Consider the following 25,046-nt stretch of genomic DNA (forward strand, 5'->3'; position numbering starts at 1 on the left):
CTGCCCCAGGAAGAGAGGAAGGGAGGGAGCAGGGAGTGATTCCAGAAGGAAAGGGAGAAAGGTGCACTAGGAGAAAGGGCAGAGGAAGGAAATGAGTAAGGAAGCTTGGTTCAGGGCCAAGGGCACAGAAACAGCGACCACCTGCTCGCCCCAGGCTCTTTTCCGTCCTCATCTCCATCCTCTGTGGGCCCAGTGGCCCAATGCCCACAGAGAAAATCGGAACATGTTTCTAACCAGAATCTTGGGGCGGTGCAGAAGGGACACGCGGGGTTTCCGCAGTAACCCAAAAGAAAAACATATCTTTCTTGGGAACTGCAATTACTCGAAAACAATGTCAAAACAAAAGTCTTACTTTTTCACCCTGGAAACATTCGTATTTCCATTCTATCTGCCCGTCTCTTAATCTGTTTACCTTTCTATCCGTCTGTCTTTTCCTACATTGGCCTGCATATCTCCCCCTCCTCCTGTGCACCAGCTCCTCCTTTCTGTCTGGTTCAGAATTCCCCGCAGGAGTGGAACTGATTGAGGCGGGGCCGGCGGCAGTGCTGTTTCAGCACCATGGTCAGCAGCACACAGCCGGGTCCCGCCCCCGCCTCACCTTCCTTCCACACCTCTGCTCTGCTCCGCCTAAACTCAGCCTAGCACAGGCCCCAGACTTTCAGAAACCACTTCCAGGAAACCCTGGCCAGGTAGCTCAGCTAGTTGGAGCATTGTCCTGGCATACCAAGGTTGCAGGTTTGATCCTGGTCAAGGCATGTTGGAAGGAACTGATGGGGCATGGATAAGTGGAACAATGAATCGATGTTTCTCTCTCTCCAATCAATGAATGTAAAAAAACAAACAAAATCTCTTCTCTCTTGGAATAAGGAAGAGGAGCAAGGAGCTGGCCAGGCCTGGCACCGTGTTGGTGGAAGGACCCCTCTGAGGCCAACCAGCAGGCACTAACCTTGAAGAGACGAAGGATGTTGGCCACCATGATGGAGACTGAGCTCCCTGAAGCGCCGATGACGCCCACCACACGCTCAGGTTTGGTGATGATGGGTGGACCGCCACTGCCACAGCGGACCTCCGTGCCGTCCTTCTCAATGAGCGCCTGCACAAAGGTCAGTGACTGCTCGAGGGCATGGGTGTCCCGCGAGCAGGTGTCCAGAATGCGGGCGCCCAGAGTGATGTTGGGCAGCAGGTCCGGGTCATTGTTGATGCGGTCCAGAGCAAAGAGCATGGCCTCCAGCCGGTGGATGCCCTTCTCCTTCTTCAGTTCTCCACAGGCCTTGCCCTCTGAGCCCCGGCCGTGCACCGGGAACAGGCCCCCCAGAGTGATATCCCCATCTATGCGGATAGAATTCATGTGGGGGTGGCCCTTGGGCTTCCCCAGAGAGGAAGGCACCCAAGGCCCATAAAGGCTGAGGAGAAGGCAAAAGGGCAGGCGGGCCCACCACCAGCCCCAGCCTCTCTTCCCAGGCATCTCGAGATCCCTAGAGATGATCCATGAACGCAGGCCCACTCCTAGCCCTGGCAGGCCCCTGGCCCCACAGCCAGGGTGGGCATGGGCAGAGCAACCCCCACAAGCCTCTCCAGGGCAGCTTCAGCAGCGGGACGGCTGAGGGCTGCCGACGGGGGAAACCATGCTGGTGCTCCTTGCGGTTCAGGCAGTGCTGGCAGAGGCCATGCCCGCAGGTGGCAGGGGGTGGCCAGGACGAACAAGCAAAGTGGTGACCTCAGTCCACAGGTCCCCGCAGGCCTGCTCTTGGTGGATGGCTGTGAGCTGAGCAGCGTGCTCCTAGCTTGGCGTACCTTGGCATCAAAGAGGAAATGGCTCCAATGCTCCCCTCCTACCAACCTTAGAAGGGACAGAAAGAGAGAGAGAGAATCAAACAGAAGCCCAAAGAAGACATTAGCTATTCTGATCTCTCATCAGGAGCCTGAGAGGAGACGCTGGAGGTTATCGCCAAAGACTCCACAAATCTCATCTTCATTTCCTCCTGGCTGCTGCTCAACCCGGGTCCAAATGGGAGAGCTTAAGGCAGAAACTGGGTCACGTTTGAGCATTTCTTAAGGCCTGCACCCACTGCCATCAGAAGCCTGGGCATCAGAGGGCACACTCCTCAGAGGACAGCCTGGACTGGCTTGGGAGGAAGGGGTGCTTCCTCAACACTCATCCACATGAAGGAGAAGAAACCAGCCCCACCGGACCCAACCCCGTTTTACAAAGAGACTGCGGCCCAGAGCAGGAGGGCATTTTGCCCAAGTCACACAGGCAGTGACCAGGAGGGCATCGCCTAGCACCCAGCTTCCCAGCTCCCAGCTCTGGAACCAGGGACACCTAGGTGTCTTGAGGACTCAGACAGGAAGGCCGACAAGGCCCCCAGAGAAGGAATCAGGCTGGAAGCTGCCCACCCTGCCAGCTGGGGAGAGGCTGGGGCAGTCGGGGGTTCAGGAGAGTGCAAGGCAGACCCTCCCGTTTCCTATTTCCACCCCAGCCGCCTGTGACCTGGGCACAGAGCAAACCCTGGGCTCTGGCTCACTGTGCCTCCCTCCCTGCCCCTCCCTCTCTCAGCCCTTCTCCTCTCTCAGTTTCTCCACTGCTTCTCTCTCCCCCACCTCCTCCCTCTGAGACTGGGGCTCTGGTTACTGCCTGAGCAACCCCACACTATTAGGATCCTCAGCATTGTTATTGTTGTGGCGGTTAAATATTTATCTGCCAGGGGAGAGGAGAGAGCACCAGCTCTTCCTCATCTCACTGCTAATTTGGGCTAATTTCCCCCGGGGTTCCCTTCCTCCCCCCAGCCTCCCTGCTCAAAGCCAGCAACCTCCTTCCCCCGGGCCGACTGAGAGGGCAATGGGGAGAAGGCTGGAAGCTGAGTCAGAGCTGGGCTGGAGGGCCAACCCTAGACGCCCTTCTGCAGGGGTTGTCAAATGAAGACCAGCAAGCCGCCTGCTCATTTTATGCCTCAGTTTCCCTAGCCATTTAGAAGAAGGGCTTGTGTTTGCATTGGGAGATTCCCCAGGGTGTGTGGTCCCTCCATCAAGGCCAAGCCATGGTCTCAAGAGCCACCCCTCCCCCACCTGTACCCCCCCTCCCCCCCAGACCCCAACTGCTCCAGTTCTGGGTCAGGGCAGGGAGGAGACTCCCACAGCCCGGAGTCCAGCCTCAGCTCCTGGGCTTCTCTGCCAAGTGCCTTCTGGACCCTCACATCTCACTCCCTCATCAAAATACCCCCTTCCCCATCAGCTCTTCAGAGGCCAAGAACACGCTGTTAATTGTTCTTAGCCCCATTCTGAGGGTGAACCAGTAACCCAGTGGCATCCCAAAGTCACATGGCAGGTCAGGGTGGGTCCAGGACTCAAAGCCAGCACCAGTCACACTGAGAGAGCCCCAGGGACGGCTACAGGAACGGCCACAGCTTCCTAACACCACCCTCACCCCCGAAGCCAGAACACAGTGAGCTGGGCTGGGGGTCTGCGCTCTGGGGAGGTGCAAGAGCTGTTGAAATGCAGCAGGTGATCACACCCGAATGGAACTGTCACCATCACTAACCCCGCCTTGGAGTTCACCAGAGCTCCTTCCCAGGGGCGGGGACCCCGAAAGGATGGGGCCCAGGTGCTGCGGCCAATACTGGGCAATCTGGGAAGAGAAACTGGAGAAGCCTCAGACAGAGGACACAGACCTGCTACTGCCCTGCGGGGGGTGGGGGGGCAGGCACACCCTCCAGAGAGGCCTCAGCTTCAAAATCTGGGAAACGGGTGGGTTGGAGTAAAATCCACTCAAAGGGATGCACTGACCCTGCAGAAGCATTTTCATTTGTCACAACGATGGGAAGGAGTTGCCTACTAGCCTGCATCCAGGCATCGGACAGAGATGCCGTGGGGACAGCCTGCTCAATGAAATACTACCTTGTCCAAATGCCAAGTGTCCCGAGGAGAAATGACAGCAAATGACAACATACTGCTATGTGCCAGGAACTGTCCTAAATGCTTTGCTTACATTTCCTTGGGTAACACTCACCTGCGTATCAGGGACATTTTTATCCCTAGCACCCAGATGAGGACCCCAAAGCACGAACCTCAGCTAGTGACACCGGGCCTGTGCAGGCTGCCCAGGCCCCTGACTGCTGCACCATGCTGGCCCTGCCCAGTGCTGACAGCCGAGGAGTTCAGGCCTGGTTTTGCAGAATGTCCTGAGGAGGGATTTGGGGCATCGTGGCAGACCGCGTGTGCAGAGGCTGCAGCAGGGCCTCGGGCTGGGAGGCCAGGACAGCAGCTCTCCGACAGGCCCCACCCAGGCTCCCAGCTCCTCCCTGAGGGTTCGAGCTGGTTTCTCCTTGAAGCCTGGGCTGGGCAGTGTATACACACAGGGCACCACAAACACACTGCAGTCACACACTGCAGGCTCACACACACCAGAGTCACACACACACACACACACACACACACACACAGAAAGAACAGAAAACCGCATGGGGACGGAGGCCTCAGTGAGGCCACAAGCAAATACACGCAGGATTAAAAGCAAGACCGAAGGATAGGGGCCCTGCCCAAGCTGGCTGGACTGCCCACAGCCCCCCACCACAGGGACTGGGTCCCACTGCTTCCCTCAGCCCCACCAGTCCTGCCTTTTCTGAGCTTCTCCACAGAACCGGGCACACCACGGCCTCTTTCAGCCTCCCCTTCTTCCTTTGATCATGGAACAGGAACAAGGGAAAGGTAAAAATACCCTGTGAGTGAAAGGAGTCACCAGGAGCAGAGGCTGGGGTTGAGGGGAGGGGCAGCAGGTGGGGGGAGGCTCAGAGCCCTCAGACCACCACCCTTCGATTCCAAAACAGCCAGGAGGGCTCAAACCGGGACAGTGAGGGGGGACCCCTCTCCAGGGGAAGTCCCCAGGATGGCTGCAGGTCCAAGCCAGTGCACCCACCCCACCCCATGTGGGTCTCTTCTCCCTCATCTTCCCTCTCCCTTCCTCCCTCCCCCTCTGTCCCCCAGTGCATCCACTTCCCTCTCCAGCCCTTGCTAGATTCTTTGGCTCCAGGGGATGACAGAGCCAAGCAGGAAGGGATGAGGAGCAGAGGGAAGAGCCCATAGTCATCTCCGCACAGCAACAGCTCACAGGCAAGGGCATTTTCTGGAACACTCTCTTCAGTAAAAGAGGATGTGCGGAGAGCTGGAGGGATGGTTGCAGTGCACCCTTGCCCCCCAGCCCCCTCAGCCCCCTGAGGGCCTCCCTGCCGCCTGAGGCAGGCTCCCAAACCTGCCTGGTCTGAGCGAGCAGGATGCCAGTGGCTTTCCCAGGTCTAACCTAAATCCTCCCCTTGGCAACCAGGGCCTGAGCCAGAACGAACCACAAACCACGAAACAACCAAATCCAAAGTTGGCTACTGTGATTTACTAAACTCCAATTTAGTTCTCACAGAGCTGCTTTTTATTCTCTTAAACCTAAGGAAATGGAATTTCCCCAAACTCCAAAATAAAGGACAGAGTCCTGCACTGTGAGCCCAGTGGTGGGGGCCACAGCCAGCACCCCCTCCTGCGTGCAGCCCTCTGACGGGCTCTCTGGCTCCTGGCTCCTCCACAGGCCGGCCCCTCGGGGTCTGCAGGACAGCCAGGCCCATAGAGGGCTCCAGCCCTGCCCAGGGCTGCCTCAGGCCCCTGTCCTCTGCCTTCCTGGAGCCAAGCTCCCTGACCTGCTGCCTGCCTCGGCCCCTCAGTGTTTCCATATTCCCTTCAGCACTTATTTCATGCCTGTCGCCTCTGCTTCTGTGGGGCCCAGCCCAACGCAGGTGCTCCGCGAAGCTGGGGAGATATAAATGGATAAGTGGAGTGGCTTTGGGATCTGTTTCGATGCCTCCTGTTGCACATTTCCACAGAAGGAGGGGCTGGCAGCTTCATTCTCCCAAGGGGAAGTGAGGGAGAACTGAGGTCTCCCCCTTCCTTCCTATACCCCTCCCTCACAGGAGCCCATCTGGGTCCCAGACACCAGCCTGCAGCCACCCACTGGCTGGGCAGAGGCACGGCTGGCTGCCCAGTCTGGACTCAGGGAGCAGGTCCTCAGAAGCCATGCTCCACCCCAGCTGCGCCAGCAGCAAGGCCAAGTCTGATCTCCACCTGCATGTCTCCTGGTCCACAGGGAAAGAGGGTTGGCCAGTTAGCGCCTCAAACCCTAACAGCACAATGCTCTGCCCACCTGGGCCACAGCTTGAGGGGGTTGGTCCTGCTCACCTTGATCCTGATACCTCCCAGTCTGCACGGGGCCTGGCACCCACACTGAGTTGGCGGAAGGAAATGAACGTGATGTGAGTGAGTGATTCCTGGGCTCTGCCTACCCTCCTCTCCCAGGTAATCTATTTCTCTATCAGTAGGAAGAGCAGCCCTGCTCCCAGCCCCTCACCCAGCCTCAGCCATGTTCTAAGAGCAAGGAGGGGAGCACAGTGGGCGCACAGTGGGCCTGGGCCCCTTCCTGCTCTTCCTGGAGCTGCGCCACCTCACCGCACTGACCTTGAACCTTCCCAAGTCCGGAAGCTCCAAACCTCCCTGCTCCACTGAAACACAAAGGGGTCCATTCAGAAGCAACCAGCTCTGTGCTAGGCATGTGGTGGGCACTGGGAAACAGGTTCGAAAGGAAAGGAAGGAGGACAAAGGAGGGGTGGGGTGGAGAAATCCTTTAACTTGAGGCCAGTGGAAACTAAGGAGGAGGGAACTTCCGGTCTTTTCCCTGTGCTTCCCTCCCCAGTTCCCTCCCCCTTCATCCCAGTGAACTCAGCCACCTGGAGCGACCCCTCCTCCTCCAGGAGCCCTGCCCTGATTACCCAGGTTCCCAGCACCGCCTTCCTCCACAGCTAACTCCACACAGCCTCTCTCTGCATCCTTGTTTGGCACCGATGGGCCCGGGCGCACGTTGGGGGCCTGTCTAAACAGCACTGCCCTCACCCCTGTCTCTGTGTCGGGCCCAAGGCTCAAAACACAAGAAATTCTCAATAAGTAACAAGACAAAGCCGGGTCCCTGCCCAGAGACAGTGTGGCAGCCACCCCCACCAAGGCAGAAAGAGCCAGGGCAGGATCTGCAGCAGCATCCGTGTCCGCGGAGAGGACTCACACCATGCACTGAATTCTTACTACATTGAAAGCCCTCTTGTGGGGCCAGGCACGGGGTACAGCCCCATCTGCCACAACCACTCGGTTACTCAATACGTCACTCAAATATGTGCCGAGCACCTACTGTGTGCCAGACTCTGCCTGGGCACTAGGGAAACTGCTGGGAGCAAAACAGGTACAAATACCTGCCCTATGGAGCCAATGTCCCAGTGGGGGTGGCACAGGAGAGACAGTCAACTCATCTACACACAGACACGTGGCACTTCAAGGAACCCAGGGGCTATGAAATACATAAAGCTGGTAAGGAGACAGAGAATGACCCAGAGGGGATTTTTCAGAAAAAAAAAATTGCCAAGGAAGGCTTCTCTGGGAAGTAGCATTTGAGCAAAGATTGAAACAGTAAAAGCATGAGCAAGTATCTGGGAGAAAAGCATCCCAAGTAGTGAGAGCAGCAAATGCAAAGGCCCTGAGGTAGGCGTGTGCTTAGCATTCATTGTTTAAGGAGCAGCAAGGAGGCCAGCATGACTGCAGAGCAGGGGGCGGGGGGAGGAAAGAGGGGTGGTCAGAGAGGACACCGAGCATGAGATCACCCAGGCTTCACAGCGTGCTGTGAACAGATAGGTGAAGGCCCACTGGGGGGCTCTGAGGAATAGCAACAGGCTGACCCTGGCTCATAACGAGAAACCTGAGGCTTAAAGGCGAGCCACCTAAGGCCACAGAAGCTCACATCAGTTGGAGGACAAAGCAAGATCCTCTCCTCATCCCTTGATCCCACCAATCCAGCCCAGAAAACACCCAGCCCTGACCTTCCTCCACACCCAGAGCTGGGGGACCAGCCAGCAAGCACACACTTGCCCAGCTCCTCTCCAGCCACCAGCCCCCTGCAGCCCCCAGGCCAGTCCTTCCCACCCCAACTCAGGCCGCCCCGTGCTGCCACCACCCTCGTGTGGTTTTCTGCACAAGACCCCAGCAGGCCAGTGTCTGTTTGCAGCTGCGGCTATGGCAGGCTTCGCCCAGCGCTGCTTCTTCCTCCTTCCTCCTTCCTGTCTCCCCACTTGGTTCAGAGCTCCCCAAGCCAGCACTGCCCCAGAAAGCTGGGACCCAGTGGCTTAGCAAGTCGATACCCAAACTCTCCTGTCTCACGCAGCCGTGACTATACCCACAGTCGCAGGTGAGACCTCCACCCCCAGGCTGCACTGAGGCCCACAGAAGGGGCGGTGACACCTCAGAAGCCATCACCCGCCAGAAACTTAAGAATCAGGTCGTCTCCAATTCTGATTTCGATATTCAGATCTAAAAACAACCGTGTGGCTGTGACAGTGTTTTCACTGAAAGCCAACCAGAAAACAGGCCCAGGAGGTCGTGTCCTTCCTCCTGAGGACCGACAGGGTGGCTGGAGGGACAGGGACAGGACGAAAAGCTCCAGGTCCTGATGCAGGGGCCCAGCTTGGGCGAGCAGCTGACTGGGCTCTTCTGGGCCTCAGTCTCTCGGCGGACAGGCGGCAGCACTTCCTCCAGAACCAGGAGGCTTGACTACACTCCATAGCCAGCCTGTCGTTGTGGTCCGTCCCGAAATGACAGAGGCTGTCACTGTGGGCTGGCACTTCCCAATTATTGCAGATGATATTCACCTTAATTGAATGGGGTCCAGATAATGTCCTAATGCACAGTGTTCCGAAATTTATTTAATATACGTGTGTACACATATATCTATCTAAGCCTCACTACTGCCACAAGATTGCTAAATGATGAGATTAATAAAACATTTTGACAGGAGTCATCAGCTTTAATTTAAGGGGTGATTTTTACTACTGTGTGGTACTTGTTTTCCCAAGGAGCCAAGAGAGAGACGAATGGGCTGGGAGAGGCTCTCTCAGGCCTATGAGCTAGGAGGTGGGGAGCAGGGCTGCAGGGCAGGCTTCTTCTTTCCTAAGCCAGTTCTGTTTATCCACCTTCCGTTCAGGAGCAGGCTCAGGCAGTGACACAGAGGTGGGGGAAACTGAGGCAGAGGCCCCCAGAGTATGATGGGGTGGAGGGCTGGTGGAGCTTGGACACACACAGCTGCAGGTCTGGGGCGGGCTGGGAGGCCAGAGGGAAGCCAGAGACGACGCTCAGCTACTCGGCGAAAGAAAACCAGGGCTCCCGGGGTGAAGGGAAAGGCAGCCTGCCCTCCCTAAGGGCCAACGGCAGTGAAATCTCTAAATTAATTTTTGATAGTCCCCTGCTAACTAGGGGACTTGACATGAAAACAAGTTGTCCCTGCTTTTTGCAGGAGGTGGCACCGAGCTGGGTGGGAGCAACAGAAAGCTGGCATTCCCTGCCCACTGCCCACCAGGGCAAGGCCCTCAGCGTCCACCCTCAGGTTGGCCTGGACGACCAGGAGCACCAGCAGCTCCGCTGTCAGCCCCAGCAAACAGGGCAAAGCCCAGGTGCCAGCTCCCCCCACGCCTTCTCTGGGCGGCAAAGGCTGCCACCATTCTGCAGAAGGAAGATAAACTTCCAGCCAGTGGGCCCAGCTGCCCAGGCTGCCAGCAGGCCTGCCCAATGGAAAGCTGGGTTCCAGGCTGAGCAGAGGAGGATGGCGGGTAGGCAGATGTCTTGGGGTGGGTGATAATTAGGGGCTGCCAGCCCCAGACTTGTCTAGGGGAGAGGATGTGTCTGTTGGCTGTAATTATAACCCTCGTAAGCCCACGGGTCTTGGTCCCATCCTTTCCTGCCAGCTGTCCCCATGCATTGGGGTGGCTCAAATGTGGCCAAGCATCCTGGAGGCAGAGTTGGGGACCTCTCAGGAAGGGGTGAGGGCTACAGAGCCCTTCTGGTCCACCCCCTGACCCTTCTGGATAGCACACTGCTCACTCGCACACTCACCCACAGGCGCCTCACCCACCTCTGGCTGCCCCCTGTCACTGTGCAAGGGCTCCCTCCTGGAGACATCACACTGCCAACAGATGACGCTTAAGGCCTCCCAGACACAGGGGTGGCGGTGGTGGAGCAGCCTGTGCTAGGCCACTGAGGCCAAGAAAGCAGCTCGACTCCTGACATGCTCCCACCTCCCCTCCTCCCCCTGTGACATGCTGCATGTGCTCCCCCCCACAACCACAGCCCTTTCTTGGGTTAAGCACTGCCATTGTCCTCTCTGGGTCTCTCCCAAATGCAAAACTCCGTGGCAGGGGTAGCCCTTGAAGTGACTAAGACTTCAGAAGGAGATGACTTTTTGCTATTTTCATCTCTGATAGGTGTGAAGGTGCTGACAGATGAGGGCAAGTTGATGGCTAAAAGAACCAAAGTTGGGAGGAGGTGCAGACAGTGGTCACCTGACTTCACTAGTGAGTAGGCCTGTCAGCCAGGGCTCAGCAGAGGCTCAGGGGCACCATCCCCAAAGGTCCCCACCCCATCTCAAGGACAGGATTCTGACTAAGGACCCCAGGAAGTGACAGCCACAGAGGAGAGAAAGGGCTCTGACCCCACTCTGCCCAGTGGTCAGGCCCTTTTCAGGGGTCCTCACCACTAGACCCCAGGACCTGCCCCAAAAAGGCCATGCCCAGTGGGTGACCAGACTCAGGATCCTCAGAGTCCTCAGTGTCCTCAGTGGGAGCTGTCTCTGCCATCGCAGAAAAAGCTCCTTCAGTCCTCACCTCTTCAAGCAAGTTCCCCCACCACTTAGGCCCTGGGGCCTCTAAGGAGCTGAGCTTGCTATCCAGAGCCTGAGGCAACCCAGCATCCCATGTGGATGCAGGGGGAGAGTGGGGCAGACCTGGACACATCCTGGGAGAGTGGGGAGATGGGAATTCAATCATTCTTAGCCTCACAATGGGAATTCTTCCACCGTGAGGCTAAGTGGCAAGCATGGAAACAGGATGCCCAGGACGGTGACTCTCGGAGCCCTGGCCCGCTGCCTGTGCCTACCCTGAGCCCCCACTTTCATCCCGGAATGGAGGAGGGAGGGACTATGATGGAACACACACACAACTCCCTCCCTCTTCACGGAGACTTTTTTGCCAGATTGACAGAGGAGCAGACGGACTAACTGCTCCAACAAGACACGTGGCTTCGGGCACCCCACTAGGCACACCCAGCTCAACACCGCAAAGCAGCTTTCTCCCGAACCAGGGGTAGGGATGCTGACGAAAGAGGAAAGGAGCTGCCTCCAAAAAGAACTGAAAGTGTAAGGGCTGGGGTGTTGCTCATGGCCTAGGGGCAGGGGGCGCTCGTACGTTTGGGCCTCAGGACTCCTGGCTGCTGCCACTGCCTAGCATTTCAGCACAAACAGCCTCCCACCGCCAGTGCGGGGGCGCCTCTCTTAGTCCCGGCCTCCACCTCCCAGCCCCGCCCCCGCGCTTCCACGGAGCGGGTGCTTTCAGCTCCCGAGTGCCGGGGAAGCCCGACCCTGGAGAGGACCCCCTCAACACACACATAGACACACGCGCGCGCGGCCCGGCTGCCACATAGAGGCTTGAGTTCATCTGAGTTCCGGAGAGGATAGGTCCAGATTGGAGGAGCACCTGACCCTGAAGTCTCAGGGCCGGAGCGGGGGGGCGGGGGGAACCTCGGACCCTAGGGTGCTGTCCCATCCCGGCCCCGGCCGCGAGCAAGCAGGGGCCGGGCTCTGGCTGGTGTCGAAGACGGTGCTGGGGCAGCCACGGGAGCGGGACGCGGTGCGGGAAAAGCAGCCGAGGTGCTGGAGGTTGGTGCTGCCCTCTCGCAGGGAGACGGCAAGAAGGGATGCAGATAATGCCCTGCGCCCCCGCGTGCCCTACCTCCCCGCAGAGGGACGCGTTAATGCCGTCGCCCCCACCTGAGAGGCGTGACCCCCCACCCGGTGAAACCTGACATAACCCCGGATACAGAAACACTTTCCCCCAAGCCCACAGAAAAGCCGCTGCCCATTCCTTCCTTGGGGGGCATTCGGAAAGCCGGGCCAGCCCCGGGGGGACACCCTCCAGCCCCGAGAACTCCACTCTGTCGGCCTTCCTCAGGGAGCCCTGAGCGCGGGAGCTCGTCAGAGTCCACCTCCCCGAGCCCCGGGGTCCCCGCCGCAGTCCGCGCCCCCGAGGCCGAAGGGCACGGTCCCCTCTGCCAGATCTCTGAGTGCCACAACTCACCGAGCGCTAGCGAGGTCTGCACGGCGCCGAGGGGTCGGTGCTGCGCCCGCCCCTCCGCCCTGGGGGCTCAGAGAGGAGGCTGCCGGAGGCCGGTTCTCGCGGTGCCCAGAGCCGCGGCCGCAGCATGCAGCGCTGACGCTGCGGACCGAGCCGGGAGCAGAGCTGCCTGGAGTTCTGGACTACGCGGGGAAGAGCTGGCGGCCGCAGGGCTGCAGCCGCCTGCAAGCGCGCGGCGTTCGGCGGCTGCTCCAACGGGAGCGAGCGAGTTGGAGAGCGTAGGCAATCCCTGCTCCGGCAGCCGCGGAACTAAGGTGTCCGAGCCGGAGAGCGGTAGAGGCGGCTCCGGGCTGGGAAGGGAATGGAGCGGGAGCCAACCACTGGCGCAGCCGACCAGGTGCGGGCACCGCGGCAGGGGCAGCCGGAAAAAATGAGAACGAGCGAGAGAGCGCGCCGGAGAGCGAGCAAGAGACTGGGAGAGCGAGGCAGACGCGGAGAGGGGAGGCTGCGGGAGGGGCGGGAGCGCACAGAGCACAAGGGGGCGAGGGGACCGCTGCCGCTCAGCTTTGGCGCCCGCGGCCGCAAGCGAGAAGGCGCCTGCCCAGCCCGGCAAGTTTGCGCTGTAAGTGCGGGCCGAGCGCTCGGCGTTTCCGCCCGCCTTTTAAAGAGAGAGCACCTGGGAGCCCACCCCGACCCGCACCTCCACCGCCGGAAGCCTGGGGCTTTCGGGGCGCCCTGCCACCCTCCACACCGGCCGGCAGTCTGCTACCCCTCCCGCCGTGCCCCACCGGCGCCCTCTCCTGGAAGCCCCTTTTCTTCCCTCTTTCCGCCGTGCGGTTTGTCTGCTAATGGACGCCCCCACACACACACAACAGCCGCGATGTGGCGGGGACCCCTCCTGATCCCAAAGGTCGGGGTCAGAGAACACAGCCTCCTGACACACACCCTGAGAAGTACAGCAAAACAGCGACGCAAAAGGACTCCTCCCCACCCCCTTGCGTCAGTAGAACCTCCACCCGCTGGGCTGCCTCTCACATCCGCAGGAGCAGTGGCGTGTGCCCCCCTGTGGCATGTTCATTTGCACACGCCACTGCTCCTGGTTCGAGCATATGACATGGGGGAAACTGAGGCCCAGTGAGACGATTCCACTTGTGCCTGGTCTCACAGCCTGCCGGGGGTGGGGGGAAGAGGGCGTTTCCACCGAGACCCCCTCCACCCTAGAGCCCCACCAGGTTAGGGGCACTCCCACCCCATGGCTCACAGCTCACTGGTCTCCTTCTGGCACGGTTTGCAAAGTGTAACAGGTGGCCTGGCCAGCAGACTGGAGCAAATCTGGGAAAGAATTGCTCAGTCAGGGAAAAGCTGGAGGCCTAGTTCTCCTTCCTAGAGAGGGCTGTGAAAAATCCCAGGAGAGGGCTGGCCTTAGATGCAAGCAGGGGAGGAAGAGAGGGAGGGACGCAGGTGGCCCTCTTAGGATTGCAGGAGCATCACCTCCCAGGCTGCAGAAGCAACTTCAATTAGAGCTGTGATGTGTGACTGTCCTTGTCCCAGGCATGGTACTCAAACACAAGGCCAGGGATCTGGGAGAGAGAGTGCCTGGCCGGTGGCCTCCCATCAGTCCTCCTGGCTGCCTTACAGAGTGCCAGCCTGTGCTCAGCTGTGCCCAGGCCTGGGAGATTCAGCACCCCCTCAGATAACCTCCTTATAAGTCCAGGGAATGTCTGGGGGAGTCAGAATAGCAGGGCTGAAACCCCCCCTACTGGTCTGCCCTGTCTCCCTCCCTGCCCCTATCCAGCAACCCTGCCCCTTCCCAAAGACCCACTCAGATGCCCCTTCCTCCAGAATTCCAGATGATGGCCAGCCCGAATCACAGTGTGTTCACGGTGGTTCATCTAGTGCCTGGCAGCCTGCGGGCCCATAGTGTGAGCTCAGTGAATGTTTGGTGAATGAATAAATGTTGGCAAAGCACAAACTCCCTTTGCTATCATGTGTAACAGCCCCAAATACATGTCTTATTTACCCAATCAGACTGAAGAGTCTGATGGAAGGGCCTAGATCATGCATTTATTCATGTCTTTTTTTAGGCAATCAGCCCTGACGGAGACCCTGCTGCACTCCCAGCCCTGGGATCTCACAAATGACCGAACATCACCCGGACCTTGGGAAGTGCACCACGAGGCCCCACGCACCTCAGCACGGCACATTTTGAAGAGACGGGAGCTAAGACCATGGAAATTCCTGCTGCCCAGTGGCTCTGCCCAGCCAAGTGTGCACTGCTCTGGGCTTGCCTGGCAGTCAGGTCACTCCTGGAGAGGCTGTGTCCTTGGGAACTTCCTGCCTGCAGTCAGACCAAACCCCACCTGAGCCTGGGTCCTCCTGCCCAGGGTCCTTCAGTTTCCTATCTGTAGAAAAAGGACCATAATGCTGACCTCAGAGCAGGGCTGCCGGGGTGGTGTGCAGACAGCCACCCAGTTGAGGGGGCACCGGGAGGCTCAAATTTAGCCTGCCTTGGGCTTGCCAAGGGACATGTTATGTCTTGAGTCTGTGTTTGCCCAAAAGTGGGTGACCTTTGTCCAATTCATGCAAAGTCACCCTGAGGGCTAGTCATGAAAAGGGAATGAAGTATTCTTTGCAATGAAGTGCCCAGTCCTGTGTGTAGGTACCATAAGTGGGAGCCACTGCAATTTTACACAGAATACAGTTGTCAGTACCCTTTTGTTGAATGAATGAATGAAACTGGAAATAAATGGGCCACGGTTTGTTGAGAGCCAAAACTAACCAGCCACTCCCCCACCCATTGTCCCTCAGCGTTGCCTTCACCATGGCCATAATTACCTTGTCCCCCACCCCCACCAGCTGTGCAGCAGAAGGCTGGGGCAGGCTATATTTTTCAGGCGTTAAAAAAAGAAACACTGTTGGCTGGCAGATGGCTGAGTTTGTGGACTCGTCCAATGTGAAGATTCCCAGCCTGAGGTCTAGCCCTTCTGGGCAGCCTCCTGGGCCGGCCCAGGCCTCCAGGCCTCCCATCCGGCATGGTCAGCCACTAGGCCTTCCCAATCTGAGCCCCTGCTTGGTCCAGCAGGGGCGCCCTCTTGCTCACTATGGCTGACTTGACTTACCAGGGAGACAAACACATAGAGTCACACATACAAATACACGCACACACAGATGCATGGAGATACATTCAGACATGCATACGCAGAGACACATACACAGAGACCCTCAGACACACAGATGCACAAATAGTCACACACACCTCAAGGACTTTTAGTTGGTGGCCCCTGTCCTGGGGAGTTGGGGCCGTTGGGTGGAAACAAGGGAGCTACAGAGCCACCCCTGTGGGTGAAGAGTAGTCAGAAGTGACCTCAGGGTGTCATGTAGCAAGGGCCTGGGCCTGGGCCAGCTGGTACGAGGGCCTGAATTCCAAACCGCCCTCTTTAGTAAGCTGTCCCCCCCCCCTTCAGAGCTGTGCTCCCACTGGAAGGGGCATGCAGGGCTGCAAGCAGGCGGCCAAGTCCTCAGTGCCAAGACTGTGTGACCTGGGGGAGAACCTCAGCCTCTCTGTGCCTTGGTTTCCTATAGGAGAGATGGGGGCTGGGTGGAGGTCTCTCTAAGGACCTGAGATTAGGGGCTGGGTCTCATCCTCCTTTATGGGAGGCTAACCTGACTGACACTGCTGGGCACTCAATCAGAAGCACCAGTTTCTCGTGCACAGACCTACCCAGAGGAAAGGAGGCAGCATCCCAGCCTTGGGGGAAAGAGGACCTGAGGGGAGGAGGGAGAGAGGCAGGCAGTGCTAGAGAAAACAGTAATACAAAGATCCGCACTTCTGCTTCACACCTTTGAGCCCTGGAAGTTCTTCCCGAGGTCTGCCCCCACTCCCTCCCGCTGCAGCAGAGTCTTTCTTACTGTTCTTATTCTGCCTCCCTGGTAAGGGAAAACAAACAACTTGTCCGCCCCTCCCCACCCACTGTGTGTTGGCAACACAAACCCACCAAACTGCTTCTATGACTTCTCTACTTCAGAAGAAGCCCCCCAAAATAATCAAATTTGTTGCTTCTTTTAAAGGTTTAACTACAGTGTATTTGTGCTGAAGTGACTTTTTATTTGGAAACTGGAAGAAAAGTCATCTTGCAGAAACTCATTTATTGGATGCTATACACACAGCCACAGCCAGATGCTTCTGATCACAGTTCTGGAATCCTGGACTGCAGCTGGCTAGCTGTGCAACAGTACACCAAGTGGGGTGAGAACGTTCTTCCCAACTATGGGTGGGTCTCAGCCTGTGCAGATATGTGAGGACTGAGGTCACATTGATACCAGACAGGGACCTGGCCCTGAGTGGGTCTGCCTAGGGCCAGCTGGTAGTGTGTGGGTTCTTGACTTTGTGTAGGGAAGATTTCACAGCACGAGTCCAGGTGATGTGAGAGTGCATTTATTTAAGCTGGGGGCAGTGAGACAAGGAAGGACTTAGCATAGAAGAAGCAACAGGAGAGCCTGGGCTGGGCTGCCTTAGCTCACTGGGAAGTCAGAGCAAAGGGGGCCTTGGAGACAGGACCAGGGGGTTAACGCAGGACAAGCTGATGCTGCCCATTGCTCCCCTGGTCGCAGGTCTCACAGGGTCCCTTAGAGTCTAGGAGATGCCTGCCTATGAGAGAAGAGGGGAGAGGGGAAGGTGTGGTTGTGCTCCCCAGAGGGAGAGCGTGCGGGCACTGGGTCCTTTGTCTTGAGGGTTTTCTCTCTCACAGGAGGGAATCTTGGGGGAGGTCTCAGGGGAGGGTTGCAGCAGGATGTTCATCAGTTCTCCAGGTGTGCCCCTTCAGGGGGGTCATTAGTCATTGCAGCTGGTCCTGGTGTCGCCCACCTGGTGTTGCAGCTTTTCTGGGACTGGAGCTGAAACATGACTGAGGCCTAGATGTTGTCTCCAGGGAGGTGACCTTCTGTGTCTGCATGTAAACTGGCCAGTGTGTTCAGCTTTGTGTCTCAGTTTGCCTATTCCACTTGCCAAGGAATTTTCCTAGCTTCTTACCATCCTATCTCAACAGCACTTTCAGACTGCAGATGCTTTTATTCACATAAATGTTCTTTGTAATGCTGTATCTTTAAAAATATATATTTTATTGATTATGCTATTACAGTTGTCCCATTTTTCTCCCCTTGATTCCCCTCCACCCTGTACACCCCCTCCTCCCACCATCATTCCCCCACCTCAGTTCATGTCCATGGGTCATGCATATAAATTCTTTGGCTTCTCCATGTCCAAAACTATTCTCAGCCTCCCCCTATCTATTTTGTATCTACCACTCAGGCTTCTAATTCCCTGCACCTTTTCCCCCATTCTCCCCCCTCCCCCTCTCCACTGATAACCCTCCCTGTGATCTCTATTTCTGTCAATCTGTTCCTGTTCTAGTTGTTTGCTTAGTTCATTTTCATTTTTTTTAGGTTTGGTTGTTGATAGTTGTGAGTTTGTTGTCATTGTACTGTTCGTATTCTTCATCATCTTCTTTTTCTTAGATAAGTCCCTTTAACATTTTATATAATACAGACTTCATATAACATTTCATATAATAAGGTGATGAGGAACTCCTTCAATTTGGCCTTATCTGGGAAGCACTTTATCTGCCCTTCCATTCTAAATGGTAGCTTTGCTGAGTAGAGTAATCTTGGATGTAGGTCCTTGCCTTTCATGACTTGGAATACTTCTTTCCAGCCCCTTCTTGCCTGTAAGGTTTCTTTTGAGAAATCAGCTGACAGTCTTATGGGCACTCCTTGGTAGAGAACTGTCTCCTTTCCTCTTTCTGCTTTTAAGATTCTCTCTTTATCTTTAATCTTGAGTTACTTAATAATGATGTGCCTTGGTGTATTTCTTCTTGGATCAAATATCTCTGGGACCCACTGAGTTTCCTGGACTTACTGAAAGTCTATACCCTTTGCCAGACTGGGGAAGTTCTCCTTATTTGTTGCAATAAATTTTCAATTTCTTCTTCTTCTTCTTCTCCTTCTGGCATCCCTATGATTTGGATGTTGGGACATTTAAAGTTGTCCTGGAAGTTCCTAAGCCTCTCCTTATGTTTTTGAATTCTTGTTTCTTCACTCTGTTCTGGTTGAAAGTTTATTTCTTCCTTCTGCTCCAAACCGTTGATTTGAGTCCCAGTTTCCATCCCTTCACTGTTGGTTCCCTGCAGATTTTCCTTTATTTCACTTTTCATAGTCTTCACTTTTTCCTCTATTTTGTGACCATACTCAACCATTTCTGTAAGCATCCTGATTACCAGTATTTTGAACTGTGCATCTCATAGGTTGGCTAGCTCTTCATTGCTTAGTTGTATTTTTTCTGGAATTTTGATCTGTTCTTTCATTAGGGCCATATTTTTTTGTCTTGGAGCACCTGTTACATAGTAAGGGGCAGAGCTTTGTATTCACCAGGGCCAGGCAACCCACATTACTGCACTGTGGCACTGTCTGTGGAAGAGGGGTCCAAGAGGGAACAGTGCTGCTTGCTCAGCTCTCTGCCAGCTTTCAGTCACCTCCCCTGCTACCCACAAGCAACGTGGGCCCTTCTGGTGCTGATTCCCCAGGTGGGTGGGTTTGAGTACGTTCACATCTCTCTAATGAACTCTCCTGTGAGGCTGGAGTCTCTTCTGCCACCACAACCCCCACAGGTTTTTTCAGTCGGGGGTTTTGAGGCTTTATTTCCCCTCACTGGAACCCCGGTTGACAAGGTCTGTCTTGCTCCCCAGTTGTTCCTCCTAGTTTATCTGCACACAAATGTGGGACCGCCCAGTCCATCAGCCACCGCCTCGCTGGCCAGGTCCTCTAGCAGCCATCTTGCCACCAGTCCTCTCTGCCCCAGCTGCCTGTCTCCACCCCTCCTGCTGGTCTAGATGAATGTTTCTTTAACTCCTTGGCTGTCAGGCTTCCATACAGTTTGATTTTCTGGCAGTTCTGGTTCTTTTTTGTGTTTAAATTTGTTGTTGTCCTTCTTTTGGTTGTGTGAAGAGGCAAAGTGTACCTACCTATGCCTCCATCTTGGCCAGAAGTCCATCCCCTATAATGCTGTATTTTGTGGCACTGAGTTCCACTGGTTATTTACAAATGTAAACCTTTTTGTTTCAAAGCATTGCTGTAAAAATAATCCTATTAGGAATTGTTTTGGAACATAACAACTTTGTTCCAACTTGTTTTGGAAAATAATCCAATTGTCTTTGACAATCCTAAAGCTTAGAAATTGTTGACTATATCAAAGTGAGCTTGAAGGTGCAGGGGCAAGAGTACCTGATAGAGCCCTGGCTGGTGTAGCTCAGTGGATTGAGCGCGGGCCTGCGAACCAGACGATCGCGGTTCGATTCCCAGTCAGGGCACATGCCTGGGTTGCAGGCCGGTTCCTTGCAGGCTAACTACCAGCAGGGGATGCACCAGCAGGGGATGCACAAAAGGCAACCATACATTGGTGTTTCTCTCCCTCTCTCCTTCCCCTCTAAAGATAAATAAATAAATAAATAAAATTTTTAAAAAAAGAGTAGCTGATAAAGGTCCCCACGCTGATTTGACTCAGCACCGCCTCAGCCTTGTGTCTGATGGGTTTCAATTCTGGTCTCCCCCTAAACCAGGCCATTAGATGGAAATGTCTCTGATGGGGGAGGGGGTATTTAAACAATGACTGTCCCCTGACAGGACATTTCCGTGATGAAGAGCTCGACAAGCAAGAATGAAATGGCCCCAGGCTCCCCAGGGAGCCCTAAGTCATCTGCAGCTGGAGTAGTTGGAAAGGGCTGGGGGCAGGGGCTGAGCACCCCCCTCCCTTAAAAATCCTGGAGTAAGTCCTTCCTACTATAGAAGAAAGAACATCAGCCTAAGAAAAAGCCTTATAAGAGGTTATTTGAGCCAAACAGATGACAATTGCCGGCAAGCAAAATCTCAACAACATTGAGGAAATGATCCAGAGAATGGCAGTTTTGTAGCTTATTTTGTAATTAGAATCAAAGGAGGGGCTATGTGAAATCCTTCGGTGGTAGATGAAGGGGTGTGAGAAAGCGAAGAAGTTAAATTCCTGGACTTGGGTAAAAAGTAAAACCGACAGATACATGCTCCCACTCCATTGGTGGGGACAGAACGGTGTGATGGGCGACACTCACAGCACATAGAGACGGTGTGTGGGGGACAAGAGAACACCGAGGGCTCTGTGAGCTCCTACAAGCTGATGGGTATGTGCACTGTACGGGGTCTGTAACAGATGACTCTGACATGTGAAAGCATGTTCTCTTAGATGGAAAAAAACAGGTTCACTTAGGTAAAGATCAACCTTTGTTAGTCAAGGAAGCTGTGGGGCTGGATCGTGACTGCCCACCTTGACCTGCTCTTAGGAGTTTTTAGGTTCAGACCACCCTATGTGGTGACTGTAGGTCCCTGAGTGTGTAAGGCCCACCATGCAGACCTCCCCTGAGCTTGTCAGGTTTGGAAAGTGGCCCCTTTTCACCCATACAACTCTGCCTCCCGGATTCATCTCAGCCCCTCGCCTTTGACCCATGGAGAAACTGAGTTTCAAGGACATGGGACTCTGAAGTTCCCCCAGCCTGGGCTCTGGGACTGGCTGGGACAAGGTGAGTGACACCTCCTCCTGAAACCCCCAGCAGAGGAGGGACCTTGGAGTCTGCTCTTCCCTCAGGCTGGTACGCATCTAATCTCCAGGAACTGGAGATTACCCTATATCCCTTCTATACCCCTGGAACTTTCTCAAGTCTGCCTTGAAGTAATCACTAAAGCCACAATCCCTTATTCAAAGTTTCAAAATCCAAAATGCTCTGAAAACCACGTTTGTCCCAAAGTTTTCTGCAGACTCATTTAGCAACAAAAGCTGACGTGAAAGGAAGTCTCTGCTACTGCCTGGCCCCCTGCAGGGAAAGGCTCTGTTAGCTTGCAGAAATGCAACCCAGCGGGTTTCTAATGGGGATGCTCCCCGGGCCTCCTGGGTGTCTTGCATGATGTGTAGTATTTGCATCATATGTCTTTAAATTCCAAAAATTCTGGCCCCAGGGGTCTCTGACAGGGGCCATGCGCTCATAAGCATCCATTTGGACCAAGGGCTTTCCAGGGCACCCAGCACAGTCACAGTCACCTCTGTGCTCTCCTGCTGCCCTGGCGAGTGAGAACAGGAGAGAGACTGGACAGGGCAGAAGGAGCAGATTCTGAACACATCTTTGCTAAACCCAAGTGTGCAGAGCAAGATGCAGAAGCCCGATGAGGTATGTAAGAATTTAGGGTGGAGGGACCTTAACATGCTGCAGGAGTGCCCACAAGAACCAGGGAGAAGGACAGGTGCCGAAAAGCTAAGCTGTGGTCTCTGGCTCTGCCACCTGCACGGAGATGAAGGCTGCCAGGAAGGAGAGGATGTTCACCAAGTGAGTGGGCAGGACGGGCTGGGGGCGGGGCATGTGAAGGGAGACTTACATCTACTTGAGGTCAACTTAAGCTTCTTCTGTCTGCTCTGGAGCTCCCTGGCCTGAAAGAGAATGCTTCTTCCCCTTCTACTCCTCAGCCTCGGCTCCCCTGAAGGGCTGAAGAGAGAGGGGATATGAGAAAGGAGAAAAGGGAAAGACACCTGGGCTGCCTCAAGCTCAAAGGCGGCCAGGAAGGAAGTGACGGCTGAGGCCTGGAGGTCAGGGCCCCTGAGGAGGTTATCTGTCACTCAGACCCTGGCAAAGAAGTGGGATTTAGAAGATCTGAGAATCTAGACCTGACTGGTGAGGCTCAGCGGGTTGGAGGTCATCCTGCAAACTGAAGAGTCACTGGTTCGATTCCCAGTCGGGATACGTGCCTGGGTTTCCAGCCAGGTCCCCGACCAGGGGTGTACGAGGGGCAAACAATTGATGTTTCTCTCCCTTCCCCTAAAAATAAATAAATAAAACCTTTTTTTAAAGAGCTGAGAGCCCAGGCTGCACCACCAGACAGGGCATCTCGCCCTCCATGGGCTGAGACTGTGCCAAGCATGCAGCAGGTGCACAATAAATATTTCCTTGTTAAACAAATGAATGGCTGACTCCTGCCCCACAGAGGAAGCAGCTTCCTTCTGCTCCTCTCCTCCTCTCTGCTTTCTTAGGACTAAGAATTTCCCAACCTCTTTGCCACACTGCAATTTAAAACTGCTTATCATCCCTCTCTCTCCACCTGTCCTGGGGCTGTCAGCTGTGAGCCAAATGTCATTAGAATGGATGTCACAAGCCAGGATGTCAAAATACAATTAACATTTAAAAGCTTCTCCCGCCCTGCCTGTGGCCTCATGGCCAGCCTGCAACTTCCTTGGCTAAGTGGCAGGGCTCTGGGGGCCAGGGGAGCAGCCAGATGACACGCACAAGAAGGGACACAGTCCAGTTGGCCATGAGACGAGGTCTGTGGAAAGGGAATGCCCATCTGCAGTGCTTTCCCGGATCTCCCCCAGCTCCCACAAGGCCTCTCACACGCCCACCGCCCTCGGCTCTGGTCTCATCCACAGACCCACAGCCACCTGACTACGGGCGCTGTCCACGGCAGCTCAGGCCGATGGGCTTGCGGCCCTGCTGCTCCCCTGCACTGAGCCTCAGCGTCCTCCAATGCCCAGTGCGGGTCCGGCTGCTGCCTCTCACTCAGAGCTGCTTCAGGGATGAAAGGGAAGAATGGGAGTGAGAAACGCTTTCCAAGTGTAGGGATGCTGATGGCTGGAGCTTTAGATGTTGTCCAGTGGCTCTTGTCCTCCCAGACCCTTGGGGCGGGGCACAGACCACACAGCCTGGCTGGCTGATGGCGGGCTGGGAGCCAGGGGAGGGGGGCTCTCTCAGTCCCCCCACACTGCAGCCCTGGTTCTCCATAGGACCCTCCTGGACAGCACTGGGAGGAAGCCCAGCAGCTGCTCACTCTTAGAGGGACTTAGCTGACAGGACAGAAATGACCCCCAGTACCTCCCGCCTGTGGGGGGGCCTCAAGGAGCATCGCCTGCTCAGGCTGTCACCAGGGCTGAGATGTTGGCAGCTGGGAGGCTGTCCTCACCCTGAAAATATCCGACCTGGTGGTGTCATGGTGGGATATTGAGGCTGGGGTTACAGCTGCCCTGCCCTGCCCCCACCTCCTCAGTCACTCCAGAAACCTGAGCGAGCACAGGATTCTGCTTGCCTCTGAGGCAGCAGCACTGACGCAAACACCCTTCGCCCTCCACCTGGAGCCCACAAAACCTACCCATCACTCAGACCCCCAAAGAGGACAAAGCAGCGCTGGAAAGAAAGACCACACCCGCCAGCTTCTACCCTCGTGGGCTGCATCTTAATGGCATTTGATTGGATCAGATGTGTTTTTAATTCCCTCCTGGGATGTCAGAAGGAGGATAGAATGAATCTTTAATTCATCAAACTGAAATATTAATAGAACTCCAACCAGCTGGAGTGGGGTATGAGGCCCCCACAACTGAGAATAGGGGACAGGAAGGAGCAAGGGGGAGAGTGGCTAGGGGTGCAGACGGAACCTCTCAACAGGGCTGGGTGGTAACCGGTTGCCACAACCATTACCCAGAGGACCCAGAGCTTCCCACCAGCCTGCTCATGCACCCAGCTCCACCCTATATCCCACACCAGGACCTCCCCTCAGTGCTCCCTGCCTCAAGGATCTGCACCCTGCCTTGAGTGTACACACAAGCACCTGAGGCCCAGAAAGGGGGAGCCACCAAGCCAGGGCTGCACAGCAGTCTTGCTGCAGATCTGTCTGGCCTCCATCCCAACCCCAACTCTACACAGTCCCAAGCCTCAGCCCTACTCCCTGGACCCATGACTTTTCAGGCTGCAGCTCCCTGGGGGTTGCAGGACTAATGGGGACACTGAGGCATTGGCTTGGCTGGTCCAATTGCCCCCTGCCTTCTGGCAGAGTTCAAGTCACAAAGGCTTTTCCCGAGTGCTGCAGAGGCCGTGACTGATGGCAGAGCCTCTCCAAGAGCAGGGTGGGGACATACAGAGCAGGAGGAACCTCGGGCACAGAAATAGAAGCCAGGAGCATGAAAGACCCTCTACGGTCCTGGGAGACCAGTACCAGAACTGTGAGCTGATGCAGGCTGACCCTGGCGCACACCCCCAGTTAGCGTGCTCTGTGGTGATAGGTTCTTTCTCCAGTTGAGCCTGTAGTCGGTGCCAGCGATGGACACCATGGCAGGTCACCTGGCCTCTGCAGCCTCAGTTTCCCTTTGATACGGAGGGACCGGTGAGATGCGTGCATGACTTCTGGCCCTGAGTGGTCACATGGTCCTTCCCTACCTCCCCTGCATCCCAGAGCCCTGGACTCTGGGCCTTCCATTCTCCCTCTCGCCTCTGTGGCTGAATCACCTCCTCTTCCCACTCAGAAAGACCCTCCCTAGCCTTCAAGGCCTGACTTAACCATCAAGTCCTGGTCCAGAATTCGGACACACCTAGTTCACTGGCCCACCCCCGCCCCGGTTTCTTCAGCCCAGTGGGTTTATGGCCTGTAGAGGGCACACGTTAGGTGGGTAGACATTTGGATGCACACACAGATGAATGGTTAAATGGTCCTGACACACCCCAGGGTTCACAGCTCAGAAATCCCGTGGGAAATGTGGAACAAAGAGAGGAATCAGAGGAGTGGGAATGATGCTTCCACTTCTCTTTCCGGGGCTCCTGCACAAGGGTCAGAAGAGTGTAGGCACTGGCCTGTGCAGATCAGTGCCCGACCTTCTCGGGAAGAAGGGTCCATTCGGCCCCACTCTATCCCCAAATTTCAGGGAGAAGGGCCGCGAGGAGAGCCAAGCGCAGGCGCTCCTTCCCACCAGTCTGCATTAGGCGCCTCATCGCAGGTCAGCAGCGCCGCCGCGTGGCCAAGCATCCTCACCCCATG

General features: G+C 55.9%; 2 protein-coding genes across 2 annotated transcripts in view; one reads left to right on the forward strand and one right to left on the reverse strand.

Annotated features, from left to right (window-relative positions):
* GRM4 (glutamate metabotropic receptor 4) overlaps positions 1-12,252 on the reverse strand; it is a 112,615-nt gene extending 100,363 nt beyond the window's left edge. The window contains exons 1-2 of the mRNA XM_037052784.1: positions 12,189-12,252; positions 947-1,840 (exon numbers count right to left, since the gene is read on the reverse strand). Coding sequence (XP_036908679.1) covers positions 947-1,465 — 519 coding nt within the window. The 5' untranslated portion in view covers positions 1,466-1,840; positions 12,189-12,252. The remainder of the gene's footprint in view (positions 1-946; positions 1,841-12,188) is intronic.
* Positions 9,665-15,284, forward strand: LOC118991549 (serine/arginine repetitive matrix protein 3-like). The gene is made up of 3 exons (XM_037052860.1): positions 9,665-9,671; positions 11,934-12,582; positions 14,270-15,284. The coding sequence occupies exons 1-3, from the start codon at positions 9,665-9,667 to the stop codon at positions 14,547-14,549; spliced, it is 936 nt and encodes a 311-aa protein (XP_036908755.1). The 3' UTR covers positions 14,550-15,284.
* Positions 15,285-25,046: the final 9,762 nt, after the last annotated feature.

The sequence above is a fragment of the Sturnira hondurensis genome, unplaced genomic scaffold (assembly GCF_014824575.4).
Source record: "Sturnira hondurensis isolate 20B ecotype Veracruz unplaced genomic scaffold, ASM1482457v3 Scaffold0007578, whole genome shotgun sequence".
Classification (NCBI taxonomy): Eukaryota; Metazoa; Chordata; class Mammalia; order Chiroptera; family Phyllostomidae; genus Sturnira; species Sturnira hondurensis.